General features: G+C 42.2%; 1 protein-coding gene across 3 annotated transcripts in view; it reads right to left on the reverse strand.

The window, feature by feature from the left end:
* Positions 1-4,924: 4,924 nt before the first annotated feature.
* HRH1 (histamine receptor H1) overlaps positions 4,925-17,759 on the reverse strand; it is a 78,040-nt gene continuing 65,205 nt past the window's right edge. For all 3 annotated transcript variants that reach the window (XM_027042650.2, XM_053218942.1, XM_015074655.3), the window contains exon 2: positions 4,925-7,853. In XM_027042650.2, the coding sequence (XP_026898451.1) occupies positions 6,355-7,818 (1,464 nt within the window). In that variant the 5' untranslated portion in view covers positions 7,819-7,853 and the 3' untranslated portion in view covers positions 4,925-6,354. The remainder of the gene's footprint in view (positions 7,854-17,759) is intronic.

Raw genomic sequence — 17,759 nt, forward strand, 5'->3', positions numbered from 1 at the left:
GTATTTATGGATATGTCTCATCAGGCAAGGGAAACAAAAGCAAAAATAAACTAGTGGGACTACAGCAAAATAAAAAGCTTTTGCACATCATAAATCACCAACAAAACAAAAACAACCTAGTGAATGGGAGAAGGTATTTGCAAATGGTATATCTGATAAGAAATTAATATCCAAAACATATAAAGAATTTATACAACTCAACACACACACACACACACACACACACACACACACACACAAATAATCCCGTTAAAAATTGGGCAGAGGACTTGAGTAGACATTTCTCCAAAGACTTTAAGAAGGCTAACAGATGCATGAAAGGAGGCTCAATGTCCACTAATTATCAGGGAAATGCAAATAAAAACTATAGTAATATCTTACAGTAATATCCCCTCACAGCTGTCAGAATGGCTAGTATGAAAAAAGACAAGAAATAACAAGTGTTGGCAAAGGCATGGAGGAAAGGGAACTTTTGTGCACTGTTGGGAATATAAATTGGTGAAACCACTGTGGAAAACAGAGTGGAGGTCCCTCAAAAAATTAAAAATAGAAATACCATATCATCCAGTAATTCCACTATCGGGTATTTACCCAAAGAAAACAAAAACACTAACTTTAAAAGATATACACACCCCTCTGTTTGCTGCAGTATTATTTACAATAGCCAAGAAACAGAAGCAGCCCAAGTGTCAATCAATAGATGAAAAGATAAAGAAGTTATTACACACACACACACACACACACACACACACACTTTGGAATATTACTCAGCCATAAACAAGGAATGAAATCTTGCTATTTGCAACAACAAGGAAGGGCCTATGAAAGACCTATGAAGCTAAGTAAGTCAGATAGAGAAAGTCAAATACTATATTATTTCACTTATATGTGGAATCTAAAAAACAAACCAAATGAACAAACAAAACAGACACATAGATCCATGGAACAGAATAGAGAACCCAGAAATGGACCCACAAATGTGTGGCCAACTAATCATTGACAAAGCAGGAAAGAGTATCCAATGGAAAAAAAGCCTTTTTAGCAAATGGTGCTGGGAAAAACTGGATGGTGACCTGCAGAAGAATGAAACTGGACCACTTTCTTATACCATACAGAAAAATAAATGCAAAGGGGCTGACAAACCTAAATGTTGGACGGGAAACCATCAAAACGCTACAGGAGAAAACAGCAGCAAACTTTTTGACTTTGGCGACAGTAACTTCTTACTAGACATCTCCGGAGGCAGGAGAAATTAAAAAAATGAACTACTGGGACCTCATCAAGACAAAAAGATTCTGCACAGTGAAGGAAACAATCAACAACACTAAAAGACAACTGACAGAATGGGAGAAGATATTGCAAACAACATATCTGATAAAGGGTTAGTACCCAAAATGTATAAAGAACTTATCAAATTCAACACCCAAAAAACAAATAACCCAGTTAAGAAATGGGCAGAATACATGAATAGACTCTTTTCCAAAGAAGACATCCAGTTGGCTAATAGACACATGAAAAGATGTTCAATATCACTCATCATCAGAGAAATACAAATCAGGGCCACAGTGAGATACCACCTCACACCTGTCAGAATGGCTAAAATGAACAACTCAGGAAATAACAGATGTTGGTGAGGATGTGGAGCAAAGGGAACCCTTTTGCACTGCTGGTGGAATCCAAACTGGTGTAGCCACTCTGTAAAACAATATGGAGATTCCTCAAAAAATTAAAAATAGAACTACCCCATGACCCAGCAATTGCACTACTAGGTATTTATCCAAAGGATACAAAAATGCTGATTCAAAGGGACACATGCACCCCAATATTTATAGCAGTGCTATCAACAATAGCCAAATTATGGAAAGAGCCCAAATGTCCATTAACTGATGAATGGATAAAGATACATATACATAGAGGAGCACCTGGGTGGCTCAGTTGGTTAAGCCTCCGGCTTTGGCTCAGGTCATGATCTCACGGTTTCTGAGTTCAAGCCCCATGTCGGGCTCTGTGCTGACAGCTCAGAGCCTGGAGCCTGTCTTGGATTCTGTGCCTCCCTCTCTCTCTGCCCCACCCCCGCTCACACTCAGTCTCTCTCTCTCTCTTTCTCTCTCTAATAAATAAAAACATTAAAAAAAAAGAATGAAATCTTGCCATTTACAACAATGTGGTTGGAACTAAGGGATATTATGCTAAGCAAAATAAGTCAGGCAGAGAAAGACAAATATCATATGTTTTCGCTCATATGTGGAATTTAAGAACTATAGATGAACTTAGGGGAAGGGAAGGAAAAGTAAAATAAGATAAAAAGAGAGAGGCAAACCATAAGAGACTCTTAAATACAGAGAACAAACTGAGGATTGCTGGAGGGGCGGTGGGGGGGGGGATGGGCTAAATGGGTGATGGGCATTAAGGAGGCACTTGTTGGGATGAGCACTGGGTGTCATATGTAAGTGATGAATCACTGGGTTCTACAGCCAAAACCAATACTACACTGTATGTTAACTAACTTGAATTTAAATAAATAAATTTAAAAAAAGAAACAGACTTATAAATACAGAGACAAACTGGTGGTTGCCAGAAGGGAGGGGGTGGGGTGGTGGGCAAAATAGGTGAAAGGGATTAAGAGGTACAAAATTCCTGTTGTAAAATAAGTAAATCGTGGAGATGAAAAGTACAGCATAGAGAATACAGTCAGTAATATTATAATCACGTTGTATGGTGACTACACTTACTGTGGTGATCAGTGAGTAATGTATAAAACTGTCAAATCACTACAGGTGCACTGCAAACTAATATAACACTGTCAACTATACTTTAATAACATTAATAATAATAATAAACCTGATTGAAAGGTGGGTGAATCTTAGACAAAATGGAAAAAAAGAATACATACCATACAATTCCATTTATGCAAAGTTACAGAATCAGCCAAACTAATCTATAGTGTTTAGAAGTCAGATCACTGGTTGCCTGGAGCATAGAGGGAGCATGAGGAACTTGCTGGGATGATGGAAATGTTCTATATCTTGACTGAAATGGGGATGACATGGGTGTGTACATCTGTCAAGATTCATTGACCTCTACATTATAAATGGGTAAATTTTACTGTATATTTTGAATGTAACAAACTTGATTTAAAACAAAAAAAACAGTAGGATGACACCCATCCACCTCTAGGCTTCACTCTGTATGAGCTTGGGCTGAGTTAGTTCTTTAAAGGCTTGTTTCCTCTGCTAGACTTCAAGGTTCTTATAGTTAAGACCTTTTGGAGTTTCAACCCAGCTCACAATGATTCCACTTCTCTAGGAACTGTTGGTCCTTCAGCCATGTTTGTACCACATGTCCCACCTGACCCCCAATCCCCTTCAGAGTTGATTGCAGCAAAGGTAGACACAGGATGATTCTTTAAGCTTTGGACTTTGGAACTGATGCTCATGCCTTGGGGCACCAAGATGATGGAGCATCATGAAAGAGGCCAGACAAGGACACAGAAAAAGGCAGAGAATGTTCTTGGACACAGCAAGGCAATGAGGCCCATGACATTTATTCAAGACCACAGAGATTCAGGTCAATCCACCGTCATTTGTCTTGCAGCTCAATGGGAACCATATGCTGCACAGCCTAGGCGTTGAAAGCCCAAAACACTGTGGAATGACATATTGGCAAATTAGATCTTAAAAGCATTATTTATTTAAGGAACTTAGAATGCATCTCAGCCAGCAGCCTTTTCACCCTGTATTGACTTAAACCTCCTCTGGAAGGCCCATCTTAAAAAGAGAGACCAGCAATTTTCTGCAAGCCAAGTAGCCAAATGACCAAATCATCAAATGGCCAATCTGCAGACTAATGGCTTTTCTGAATGAACACTTTTATTAACATGACCAGCTTCTACGATTTATAGCAATTTCTATTAGGTGGCATAGTTTCACAAGCTTTTAAAGATTTATGTGATGCAGTAGTTGACCGGTTTTCACATGATCTTAAGAGAATCATTTGAAGGAATTTCTACTTATCAAAAGCTAAGGATGGTTTATTTTCCCTTTGAATATATTTAACTTATGAATACATTAATGAAGAATATGTTTTTGAATGTAGATTTTTCTTGAGTGCATGAATATTATGCCATTTGGTTTATGCTCTTTCTGTCTCCCACTTCCTACTTCTCCTTTTCTGTCTGCCCATTCCTCAGTTTCTTTCTGTGCCTCAGTTTGCCTAGTTGTAAAAATACAGAAGTCTCCCTCATGAGATCCGTGTAAAGGCTAAATTAGATAACAGTGGTAAAGCATGGGGCCTGGCATATGATATGCACAGTATGTTTTAAAACTACATATGAGTCCCCACCATGTACCAGATGCTCTGCATGCACCATAAACACTGTATTCAATAATGCATGGGCCTGGCTTTTTGTGTTCTGACAATTTATATTGACCATTTCTTCTTATCAGACTCAGATGCAGGTCTCTTTGACCCAAAGTCAGAGCTTATAACCACTTCTCTTCACTAGTTGCCTCAACCATTCATCAACACGAATAATGGGCACTTAGCCATTTGTCTGTGGGAGGTGATCTTTTTAAAGCTCCTTCATTATGAGGGATCTTGGGGAGCAAGCTGAGGGATCTTGGGGAGCAAGTCTCTCACAGGTCTTCTGGGAAAGGCTTTTTGACCTAGAAACAGACCAGCTACAGCTTTCAAAACCAGGATAAAAGTCTCATTAGCTCCCCCAATTTTGACCAAGAAGAGCTTTGGGGGATGCCAAGCAGACAGTGAGGCTTGTTATAAAAAGTTCTTTCCTAAAGACATTTACACATGCGACCAGAAACCAAAGAGCAATCCTGTAGCATATCTTATAATATTTGACAGCATGTTTCAATACATCTTCTCAGTCCAAGAGACTCAGAATTAAATAAATCAAACTCATAACAAGGTAGTTTCAAATATCATATTTTAGGCAGGTAAAAATCTGTCATTTTTAACATCATGCGAACAGGAACACAGGACACAAAATACCAGCTTGTACACGCACTCCATTTGGCTACATACATTACAGTTTAGCATTAAGTTTTAAAATAAATCACAACCAGATTGCAATGTAAACACCAAAGAAAACTGTACGTTCCATGCCTTTGCTAGTTTTTACTAAAGAGGTGTGAGTATAAAAGAACATGATGACTTTTCTTCAACGAATACAGCAGAACTCACAAATAAAAATGCACACTGTCCCTTCAAAGTATCACCTTCTGCCGCCTCAGGAATATTCTATGCCAGCTTTTCCTTCTCTCAGCATATCCTTTTGAGAATTGCCACCACTCTTAGGAATAGTTGTGCGTGCATGTGTGTGTGTGTGTGTGTGTGTGTGTGTGCACATGCACATACTTAACAGGACAAATTTTTGCCTTTTGGAGAAAACGTGTTACAATGAGCCAGAACCCCACAGGGTTCTCATTCTCACTCTCTCACATTACTAGCTGTGTGATGTTGGGCACTTTATGTCATCTTGCTACATCACAATTTGCTCTTCTAGTAACACCATCCACCTGCTATGGAGTGTCATGGAGCTTAAGGGGGATAAGCCTGGCCCAGCACTCAAGAGATATAGTTTTCTTCTCCCCATTCCCCCTTTTTATGCTTTCATTGTGCAACCATTAAAAACACGCCTTTTCTTTTTCTTTTGAAGGCAGCTTTTATCATTATTCTGTTAATAGCCAAAAGGAATTTGGGGTTGCAAACAAGGAAATGTACAAGCTGAAAAATTTCCTATCAACTCTAAGATGTGCATGAGTGAGAAATAATAAAGCAGAATTTCCAAGGTGGTTCAGACACTGGTTCTGGAGAAAGCTGTAGGAGAGGCTCAGAGGAGAGGTGTTCTGAGAAGTGACAGTCACAATGGAATAGCTGTCATGCCTATCAAGGTGATCCCTGGAAGGGGACAGCATCTATCTGCATATGTGAGGTCTTTGCACAGTCATATAACTCCATTCCAGGAAGGCTTGAGAGTTCTAATTCTCCAGTAAAACTCTACCTACGTGTCCCTTCAGTTTCCAATTAATTCAAGTCTGAAAGCTTGAATGACAGTGAGAGTCTGAGGCTCCCACATTTCCTGAGGAGCAGGAGAACTCATCCAGGTCTGATTCTCTTGGAAATATCCTGCTTTCTACTCAGAGTACAATCTCTCTGCTGACCACCAACATGTGCTATTCTGCCAATGGGTCTAAGAACCTTCCAAGCTACCTAGTCCTTAAGACTATTCTTTTGACTCTGGAAAGCCCAGGTGCCTGGCAACTCACAGGCCTCATCCTCCATTTTCTTCAGGGACAGCCTAAGTGTCACTTTGGTTGCATCCCCTTGTAGCCTCCCTTAAGAGCGAATGTGGAGAATTTTCTTGAATGTTTTCTTGAAGTTTTCATTGCACAAGGGGTAAATGAGGGGGTTCAGCGTGGAGTTGATATAGCCAAGCCAGATGGTGAACATATGCACATGCTCATTGCAACAGCTTTTGCAGAAGGCAATGACCATGAAGAAGATAAAGTAAGGAATCCAGCAAAGGATGAAGGCCGCCATAATAAAACCCAATTGTTTGGCAGCCTTCCGTTCTCGGTTCATGTGCAACCCAGACACGTACTGTCTGGAATGTGAGCGGAGCCTCTTCCAAGTGTACTTGATGTAATCCAGTCCTGTGCTAGACCCACTTCTAGGTTTGCTTTTCCCTGATGCTGACTCTGGGGGCGTGTCTGAGTCTGTCCGGGAAAAGGATTGGCTATCACCTAGGATTTGATCCTCTGATATCTCATTGGCCACACGCATTCTCAGGCTCTGTTCATCTATCTCCAGCTGGCCCTGGCTCTGGTTGATAGCTACATAACTCCTGCCACTCCCCTCTGCCTCAGTCTGCATCTGCACAATGTTAAGTGGAAAGCAGTGGAGTTTGTCCATTTCTCTGTCCTCTTCTTGGCTGAAGACACCTGGGCATTTCATCTCCTCTGAGTCTTGGGATGGTGGTTTCATGACAGGCTCACCACTGGCATCTTTTGATTTCCTTTTCAGAACCTCCCAGGGAGACTCCTTCCCTGGTTTCTTGGCCCCCACCTTGGGGTTCTCTGGCTTCAGCTTAATTTCAGAGAAGGAAGGGAGGGATCCATTGATGAGCTCTCGGTGCTGACAGTGCTGCCGTACAGCCTTGTAGATCTTGGCATAGAACCAGAGCATGAGCAAGGTGGGCAGGTAGAAGTTGATGATGGCGGTCATGATCTTGAACCAGGTGACATCATAGAAGTCTGTTTCGCACTTGTCTTCCCGGTGTCCCGAGGCCGGTGACATAAAGTGATGCCATCCCAGAATTGGAATAACCCACAGGAAGGAGAGAAACCAGGCCCCCAAGATGGTGGCTGATGCTCGGGTCTTGGTACGATACTTAAGATATCGGAGGGGCTGCTGAACAGAGCGATAGCGATCGATGCACAAGATGAAGACACTGAAAATTGATGCGGTGCTGGCCACATAGTCCATGGAAAGCCAAAAGAGGCAGAGAGGGTGGCCCAGGGACCACCTGGACATGAGGAGGTAGAGGATGTTCATGGGCATGACGACAGCTCCCACGATCAGGTCTGCCACAGAGAGGCTGACAATGTACAGGTTCCCCACAGTGTGTAGCTTCCGCTCACTCCGTACAGCGTAGAGGACCAACAGGTTGAGTCCCACGGTGACCAAGGAGATGGCACTCAGGAACACCACCAGGGGCATCAGTTGGGGGTTGGCTATGGTGGTCTTATTCCCCTCGCACATCTTGTCTTCTATGACACAGGAAGAATTGGGAAGGGTCATTGGCACAAGAGCAGCCTCCAGCTGGGGCTCCCTCCCTAGGAAGAAAGACACAAGGATTAAGGCCAGAGCCTTGGAGATCGGTAGAGTCACTTGGTACCATCAAGTTGATCTAAATGGGGTTGTATGCTGTTGGGAGTAGTAGATACAGCCTATGGTCCAAATCCCCTTCCTTCCTTAGTCATTCATTTCTTCACTCATTCAATGACTATTTAGTGAATTCCTGGCATTGTTCTGGGTGTTGGGAATATAGCAGTGAACAAAACAAAAATCTCTGCCCCCATGGAGTTTACATTCTAGCGAGGGAGTTGGGCAAAAGCAATGCAAAGTTTGTGTAGGTCCCATGTGGCATGTGTTCTGGGAAGGTGGGCTGCATTATGACTGGTCTGAGCTGGATACGGCACTCTAGTTCCTCTTTGCCAGTGGCTGGTCTAGGATTGGGCACAAGACACAACTGTGGCCAAGAAAGTAGATGGGGAAGTCTCATGGCAAAGCCAGGGTTCTAGAAATTTCTTTCTGACAAATGATCAAAACAAAGAAAAGTTTTGCTTCTTGCCCCCTTCTCCCTATAGGAGGTGATGCTTGGGGCTTATGGCAGTCATCTTGGGGCCATCAGGGAAATACCAAGAAAACCACTGTGATGCCAACCCAGAGTCCTATTATTCACTGAGCTGCTGAACTAACCCTGGAATCTTCTTCCTTCATACTGGTTATTAATGGGAAATAATGAAATGTCTTCTTTGCTTAAGTCACTGTTGTGGGAGTTTTTACTTGCAGCCAAAAGCATCTCTAACTGATACGGGGGAGGTTACAAGGGTACCCAAAGCATGGAATAAATCTACACATCCCTTTAGACTAATGGTTCTCAAAAGGGAAGTGAGTTATGTTGTTTGAGAAAGCATATTTTATCTTTTTTTACTTATTTTGTTTTTATATTTGAAAAAAATTTCATTGTATAAACTGTGCAAAGTAATATGTAACAACACTTTCTTTGCTAGTAAGGCTACACTGAAAACACATTGTATACTGTTATTGATGATCCTTAATTGGGGTGGGAGGTGGAAGCAGGGAATTAAAACTTCTGGAAGAGGTTGTGAGATTTTGATATTCATCAAAAAGTAGTATGATTCTGAAGAAAATTTAGAAACCCTAACAGAGTGTAAATATCTCTCAGTAACTTAGCAAAAACAGACTACTGTAACATTAAGACAAAGCCAGACAAATTCTTGAGAAGAAAGCTAAATTTGTGTGATATTTTTAAAAATAAAAAGCAAGACCTTAAGGCATTTGATCCTTGTGGAAGGAACCCTTGAGTTACTTTGTTGGAAAAGCACCATCTGGGTAGCACCAATTTTGCCCCAGCTCTGCCACTAATACTCAGAGTGGTCTCTCAGCCTGCAATTTCTCACGGGTCAAATGTGAAAGATGGCACAGGTGATCGCTACAGGCTTTTTCCAAGTACCCTGTTTAGAGGCTTGCTTTGGGTACTTTTCTATATTCTCCTCCAGCTCTGAACTGCCCGCCAGAGCAACCCTCCACCTTCTTTGAATGTGCCCCTTCTGAACAGCATCATCTTCTATTGTGCCCCAGTCCTGCTCTCTGCTCCTGTCACTCTCCGCTGTCAGCCTGAGAGCCTTCCCCACTCAACCCCGTCCACCCCAGCCATCAGCTCTGTGAGGATAATAACCCCCAAATCCACCGCATCAGCCTGTACCTTTCTCCACTTCTACATCCCAGACCCAGGACCTTGCAGTTTCACCTTCAGTTCTGCCCAAGTTCACACCCCCTGGAATAGTCCGCAGCCACCTCAAGGAGGAAAGAGGCTAAGGAAGTTCATCTCAGATTTTCAGTTTTGATTGGGAGGAAGCAGGAAGCTGTTCCCTAAAACATTCCCACAGCTTGGTATTCTCAAGGTAGCTCCAACCACCCTCTGTTACAGAGATGTTTCTCTTTTCTCCTGGTTACCTTGAGGAAAGTTCTCTCTTATTTCTCTCTCTGCCTCATTGCACACAGAGGGAAACCAAGAATTTCTTTTCACTATGTGTACACTATTTGTCATTCAATAATTGTATTTGACAGAAAATGATTTGTTTTTATATAAAAATCATTACTTTTTACCTTTTGACTAAAAAAGGAAAAAAAATTTTTGAGAGAGAAAGAGAGAGAGCAGGGAAGGAACAGAGGAAGAGGGAGAGAGAATCCCAAGAAGGCTCCATGTTCCGCGTGGACTCTAATGTGGGGCTTGATCCCACAACCCTGGGACCGTGACCTAAGCCAAAATCAAAAGTCCACCACTTAACTGATGGAGGCACCCAGGCACCCCGAAAAGAAATTAGTGTTGCATATTAAGTGTTTAGGGGTGAAATCTACTGAGGTCTGCAGCTTACTTTGAAATGAATCAAAAAAACAAGTTGGATGGATAGCTGGTTAGAAGAACAGATAAATGAACAGACATACAATCAAGCAAAAAGAGCAAAATGTTAATTTGTAACCTAGGTGGTAGATATATAGGTGTTCACTGTACATTGCTTCCAACTTTTCTATCAATATTTTGAGTGAGAAAATGTTGGGGAAAATTAATATCACATATGTATTTATATAAATAATATATATAAATATATATAAATTTATATATATATATTTATCTTCCTATCTCTGTAAGCACAGTTCTTTATCACATATATATATCACAGTTCTATATCACACACATATATCACAGTTCTATATCACATATATAAAAATATATATAAATTTACACACATATAAATTAATATCACATAAATATATTTATATAAATTTAAACACATATAAATTAATATCACATATATATTTATATAAATAATATATATAAATATATATAAATTTATATATATTTATCTTCCTATCTCTGTAAGCACAGTTCTTTATCACATGTTCTCCTTTGTAGCTTGGACATGTTATTTTGCTTAGACATAAAAGCCAAAGATAAATGCATATTTGGTAAAGGGATGAGTCAGTGAGTGAGGGGCAGGGTGCTACGAATCATTCAACAGATATCTACTGGTGAAAAGTTCCTTTCGGCTCAGTGATCTGCTTCAGAAGTAAGAAAATCCACTTTGTTCTCTGAAACCATGGAATTGAGCAGGATTCCTGGAAAGGCAAATGGAGCACCCACCTGCTGAATACAGACCTATTTTGGCACCTGCCTCCCCTGAAGAATGCAGGGTGGGGGTGAGAGTGTCAGGGAAAGAGGAGGAAGCCTGAGGGAACCCTAAAAAGTGGGTCCCACAGGGTGGGCACCCAGAGGGTAGAAGGAGCAGCCACATCAACATTGACCTCCTGTCTCACTCAGGGCTGGCTATGTCATTTTCAGGGCCCAGGGCAAAATTAAAAATTAAAAAATTATTAAGAACTTCAAGATGGCAACAGCAGAACATGAAACCGAGATGGGGGCCCTCCTGAGCACAGGGCCTGTGTGGCTGCCTGGGTCACAGGCTCGTATGCCATTCCTGGTCTCTATTCCTCTTACCCAATCCCTGAACATGCCCTACTCGGTGAGATAACTAATGTAAGGTGCTTTCCCTTCCCTCAGACATCTGCATTTTGAAAAACTGATGGTTGAATGGTTTTCTCTCTATAAATGCCAAAGGGACATCAGGCTGAGAGCGGGAAGTATCCGGGGATGTGGATCCTCATTGCACCTAATGCTACACAGGAGGCCATCCATGCTCCCTTCAGGCTGCCCAGACCCCATCGGGTTCTGAGATGCCCCTCTCTGGGATCAAGGCCAAGCCTACAGAGATGGTGCAGGCTAGAGGGTGTGCTCTGGGGGACGGGGAATAGAGGCTGGAGGAGGCACTGTGGACAGGGCAATTGGGGGAGAAAGGTGGGCACCTGTAGCTTCCTTATAGCACTATGTCCCTAAAGAAGTGGGTGATGGAAGGAGAAAGTTCTCACCCGGGCTCTGCCACTTGATGGGCTGTGCAGAGCTTGGGTCAACAGCCACGTCTCCAATTACCTTCCCTGTAAAGTAGGAAAAGCATCATTACCTCCCTGGGCTGTTGGGAGGGTCATTGAGACAGTGGGGTGGGAAAGCTCTGACAATTCCCAGGTGACGAGGACTGGGGGATCAGCAGAAATGAATCCCTTCTCTCCAAGAGGCTTGTGTGCACGAGCAAGCCATTAATTTTGAATTAAGGGAATGGCTCCATTCCAAAACCATTAGCTGCAGTGGGACTTTTTCCAGAAAGATTACAAACAGTGTAATCTAATCAGGCCCATGTGCCAGCAAATGAACAAAGGTAGTCAACATTCCTTCCACATCCTGGGAATGTTGACGAGAGCAGCTACGATGGTAAGGAGCCAAGCTCTGGGCTTTTCAGATATCAGTTATTAAATGCCTGCCACAAGCACATAGGGAGGGTATGTGATGATCACCAAGGTAGACACGAGGAAACAGCTCAGGCTCAGAGAGGCAAGGCAACCTACTCAGGGTCACACAGCTAGGAAGAGACTGGCGATGTCAAGATTCAAACCTTAGTCATTTCTCGACCTTTGTCCTGTTGACATTTTGAGCTGGATAATTCTTTGCTGTGAAGGACTGTCCTGTGCTTTGTTGGATGTTTAGCAGCATCCCTGGCCTCTACTCACTAGATGCCAGTAGCACCCTCTCATCCATTCCCAGTCATGACAGACCAAAATATCTCTAGACATTGCCAGATATCCATTGGGAGGCAAAATGGTCCTTAGTTGAGAACTAACTGAAGAATAAGCACCTCGAACTGCCAAAGAATACAGCTCTCCGCTGAAAGCAATGCAATGAATTGCCTTGATATAGTAAGCCCCCCATCATGGGAGGTATGCAAGAAGAGGTGTCCTGGACCTCACTCCAAATTAGAAATACTCCTTTCTCAGTGGCAACTATTTACCTAAGTAGAACTTGCAGATATTGGTTTTAGATAAAAAGAGACCAATAGGTAGGGATCTCTGCTAATAGGAAGGGAAGGCAAGAGGAATTGGTGGGTTTGGAGAGATGCTAGACATTAAATGAGGCTCCCAGTGGCCTCACCTTCCCACTTTTCTAGCCATTTCAGCAATGATGATTCACAGAAGGCATGGAGCTCACTTGGATGGAAGAATTGGCCAGTGGTTAAGAACCTAAACTTTGTAAACCAGCTAATCTCTGCTCTAATCTTGTTTCTGCTCTAATTAGCTGGGCCAAATATCTCACTGCACCAAGTCTCCATTTTCCTCATCTCTAAAATAGGGTGGAAGCACCTAGTACAGTGCCTGACATATAGGACATACTCAACTAATAGTAGCTGCTGTGTTTCCTTCCATTTCTGGGTAACACAATGATCCCAGAGCTGGCCCAGTCTGACTCAGAGGAATCATCTTTGACCTTGTTTTTCACTGTGGCAAAACCTGCCAATGGTCTTCCATAATTATTTCTCCTCTATTTAGTAACAGACTTCTATTTTTTAGCTGAATACACAGCTGCCTGGAGTACAGACTACATTTTCCAGACTCCTTTGTATCTAGGTATGGTCATGTGACTAAGTTCCGATGAAATGGAAACAGAAGTGTAGTTTGCAACTTACAAAAAGCAGCCCTAAAGGGAGGATGTATTCTTTTCTTTGGCCCTTCATTCTTCCAGCTGGCCAGAATGTTGATAGGATGAACAGGGCTTAAGCAGCCTTGTTGGGACCATGAGGAAGAGTCAAAAAACGAGAACCTTGAAGCAGCAATTTGGATGGAGCTGAGGTCTCTGATGACTATAAGAGCTGCCAAATAAGTCAGGGCTCTCCACTTCTGGGTAGCATATGGTTTTCTATCACACACAGCCAAACTGAATCTTAACTGATACACTACCCCTGACTTCAAGGAGTTCGTCAATTAACGTGAGAATAAAGACAAAAGATAAATGAACAGTATCAAAAATTAAAAAAAAAATTTTTGAAACATTAAAAATTCTAGAATGTAACTGGGACAAAAATGATGACTGAGGTAAGATCAAAGCAGCTGACAGGACAGAGGAAGGAGAAACAGCCACTCTCAAGGTGGAGTATGGATGCCAAGAAGAACACTGGAGAAGGAGTGTTCTGTGAGCTGGGCTTTGAAGGATGAGTAGAAGTTCTCCAGGAGGAAGGCAGAAGAATTTAAGGATGAAGAGAAGAAAGAATGAAAGTACAGAGCTGAGTTCGAGGAATTGGGAGGGAATTGCTGGAATGGCGAGTCTTTACGTCTCTATGCCTTTGCTTGTGCTGTTCCCCCCCTCTGGGGCACCATTTGCCTTAAAGCACCCCCTTTGGTGTCCCCACATCGCTTCTAACACTTCCCTTTACATCACCTAGCTTCCTATTCTTTCTTTAGCTGATTCTCCCTAACTAAACAGGGAGCACGTCTAGAACATGGAAAGCGTCCACTATTTCTGTTTCTAAAGTGAGACACCGGTCACCACTAAGGGTACGCCTCATCCTTCATGGCGAGGGCAACAGCTTTTCACTCACTGCCATTCTCCCATGCTGGCACCAGGCCGGCACATAACAGATCTCAAACGAAGTTTGTTGGATGGACTCTGGAAAACCACATGGATGAGAGCCAGCAAGAGACACAGGAAGGAGGATCTAACTACAGAAGACATGGGCATATTTTTCATGAGGATGTCTAGACCAACACAAATTTGAGGTAAGATTTATGCTAATTGATGAATATTGATACCTTTCATGTAACTTTTCTACTTTTTGCTGGAAACTTTTTTCTTTTAATGTTTTTATTTATTTTTGAAGGAGAGAGAGAGAGAAAGAGACAGAGCATGAGCTGGGGAGGAGCAGAGACAGAGGGAGACACAGATTCCAAAGCAGGCTCCAGGCTCTGAGCTGCCAGTACAGAGCCTGATGCGGGCTCAAACTCACGAACTGTGAGATCACGACCTGAGCCGAAGCTGGACGCTCAACCAGCTGAGCCACCCAGGCGCCTCTGGAAACTTTATTATTAGAAATTTCTCTCATGCTAATCCAAAAGATGAGTACAGATTCACACACAAGGATGCTTACTGCAACATCATTTATGATAGTCAGTATGAGGAAATAAATCTAACATTTGGAAATGAAATACATTATGGGATAGCTACAGAATAGAATATCATGCGGTCATTGATAATCACATTTATGGAGCACCATTAGTTATACGGAAAAATGCTTATAATGAAATTAAATTTATAACAGATGTTGTTTGTGCAGGATGATTCTATTATCAGGTTTAGAATGAGGGTGAGTCTCTATTACGTTATGTTAACAATGGTTTCCTCTGGGTGGGAGGTGATGTTGATTATTCCTGACATTTCCCCAGATATCAACAATGAGAGCATCTTAGTTTTGTAACAGGGAAAAAAGCGGGACCGAACTGCATTCATTTTTCAAAACAAAATAAAATAGAGGTATTCCACTGGGAAAAAATGTTTTCAAAGGAAACTCTTCCACATTCTTAACACAGCTTTTATTTTCTTTAGTGAAAAGTGAGAGTTTGGGATTCCTTTCTTGATGGATTCTAAAGTGCCTCACCCACCACTCCCCATTCCCAACTGTTCTACTCGCTGGGAACCCTTGGCGCTGGATGCTTATTTTAGTCAAGTAAGTCTGAATATTAATTTATTTGCTCTAATTACACAAGAGAGGTGCCATGCATGAAGTACCCCAAGTGCAGCAGATTCTCATCGAATCTGGCCAAGGCATAATTTCCATAAAACACCCAGACTTGGGTGTCAATGCTACTGACACATGGTGCAGAAAGCAGACTGCAAATAGCAAAATCCTGTTATGAACTCAGTGCTGCAGGAACATGTCTGACTTCGAATTGAGGGCAGTGCTGGGTTAAGAGTTAGTCTCTGGGTAAGATGCAAGAGGCAGATGAGAGCACCCCTGAAGAGTTTTCTGGGGGTGCAGGCACATATTCAAATGTCTCACAGAGCCAGGGAGGGAAAGTTAATAAGAATGGGGGACTAGGGGCACCTGGGTGGCTCAGTCGGTTAAGCGTCTGACTTCAGCTCAGGTCATGATCTCACGGTCTGTGAGTTCGAGCCCCACGTCGGGCTCTGTCCTGAGAGCTCAGAGCCTGGAGCCTACTTCTGATTGTGTCTCCCTCTCTCTCTGCCCCTTCCCTGTTTGCGCGCGCGCTCTCTCTCTCTCTCTCTCTCTCAAAAATAATGAACAATAAAAAATTAAAAAAAAATAAGAACAGGGGACTGTGTGTGGAGCAAGAGGGAGTGGCGGGGACTGGGGCACCCTGGAGGGTATATTCTTTGCTCAGATGCCACCAACTGCTGTAGACCCAGATCTGCCTATTTTTAAAATGAAGCATAAAAGCTGGATTTGTACACGAAATCTTTTAGTTTTAAAATGCCAACTATTCAATTGTTTTATTTGTTTTCTTGAGCACTTGAATGCAGGTCAAACAAAAACAAATTCTGAGGGCATGACCTGTGTGAGCCCCAAGCTGGAAATGTCAAGCTAGTTCATAGGGAATCCGGAATGCCAAATATAAGATAATGACCCTAGAAATGACCCTGGAATAGACTCCTTGTGGGGGTATTTGCCCAGCTCACCAGCTTCCTTCTCTGAGGACCATCATCCACCTAGGGGTGGGCCCCTGGCAGGGTAAATCTGATCCTTAGACATGTGTTTGGACTAGGGGATGTCCTCTGACCCGGAAGGGCCAAGTCCCATTCTCTCTTCCGGAAAACTGGGACTGGGGTTGTACAGCCAAGAGAGTCTATTGGTCTCATGAACTGAAGTGACAAGAAGGTGGGGGCCACGGCTGCCACTGAGGAGCGGTGTTGCTCATCTGCAGGCATGCTGAAGTAGAGGAAGGGAGAGAAGAAGGCAGGGGACAAATGAAATGGCTTCAGTGCTGCAATAACTGACCTCTCCATGCACAATAATGAACCTAGACCTTTCCCTCACACCACACACAAAAACTAACTCACACTGACATTAGTCCTAAATGTAACAGCTAAACCTCTTAAAACTATCAGAAGAAATCATAAGAGAAAAGCTTCGAGACCTAGAGTTAGCCGAAGATTTCTTAGATACAACACCAGAGGTACAACCCATACAGAGAAAAATTGCTAAGTTAGACTTTGTCAAAATTTAAAACTCTTATGTTTCAAAAGGCACCACTAAGAAAGGAAAAAGCTACAGAATGGGAGAAAATATTTGTACATCATATATCTGATAGATTGTATGTCTGATGTATCCAGAATATTTGGAGAATTCTTCCAACTCAATAAGACAAATAACCCAATTTAAAAATGGGCAAAGGATCTGAATAGACAGTTCACCGAAGAAGGTACAGGAGTGGTTCAGAAGCTTGTGGAAAGATGCTCCACACCACTGGTCATCAGGGAAATGCAAATCAAAATCACAATGAGACACCACTTCACGTCTACTGGATGACTATACTTTTAAAAGACAGATAATAATGATAAGACTGTGGAGAAATTAGGATCCTCATATACTGCTGGTGGGAATCTAAAATGGTGCATCCACTGTGGAAAAGTCTGGTAGTTTCTCAAACAGTTAAACATAGTTATCATAATAACCAGTGGTTCCACACCGAGATATCTACTCAAGAGATCCACACACAGATTTGCATGTGACTATTTCTAGCATTATTAATAATAGCCGAAAAGTAGAAACAACCCAGATTTTCATCAACTGGTGAATGGATAATCAAAAGACGGTATAGCCATGCAATGGAATGTTAGTTGTCAATTAAAAAAAAAAAAAACCCAAGTACTGATGCATGCTATAGCAAGGATAAATTGCAAAACCAAAATGCTAACTCCTGAAGAAGGTAGACACAAAAGGCAACACACTGTATGATTCCACTCACGTAAAAAGTCCACAATAGGATATCCATAGAGACAGAAAGTAGATTAGTGGTTGCCTGAAACTAGAGGTGGAAAC

The sequence above is a fragment of the Acinonyx jubatus genome, chromosome A2 (assembly GCF_027475565.1).
Source record: "Acinonyx jubatus isolate Ajub_Pintada_27869175 chromosome A2, VMU_Ajub_asm_v1.0, whole genome shotgun sequence".
NCBI lineage: Eukaryota > Metazoa > Chordata > Mammalia > Carnivora > Felidae > Acinonyx > Acinonyx jubatus.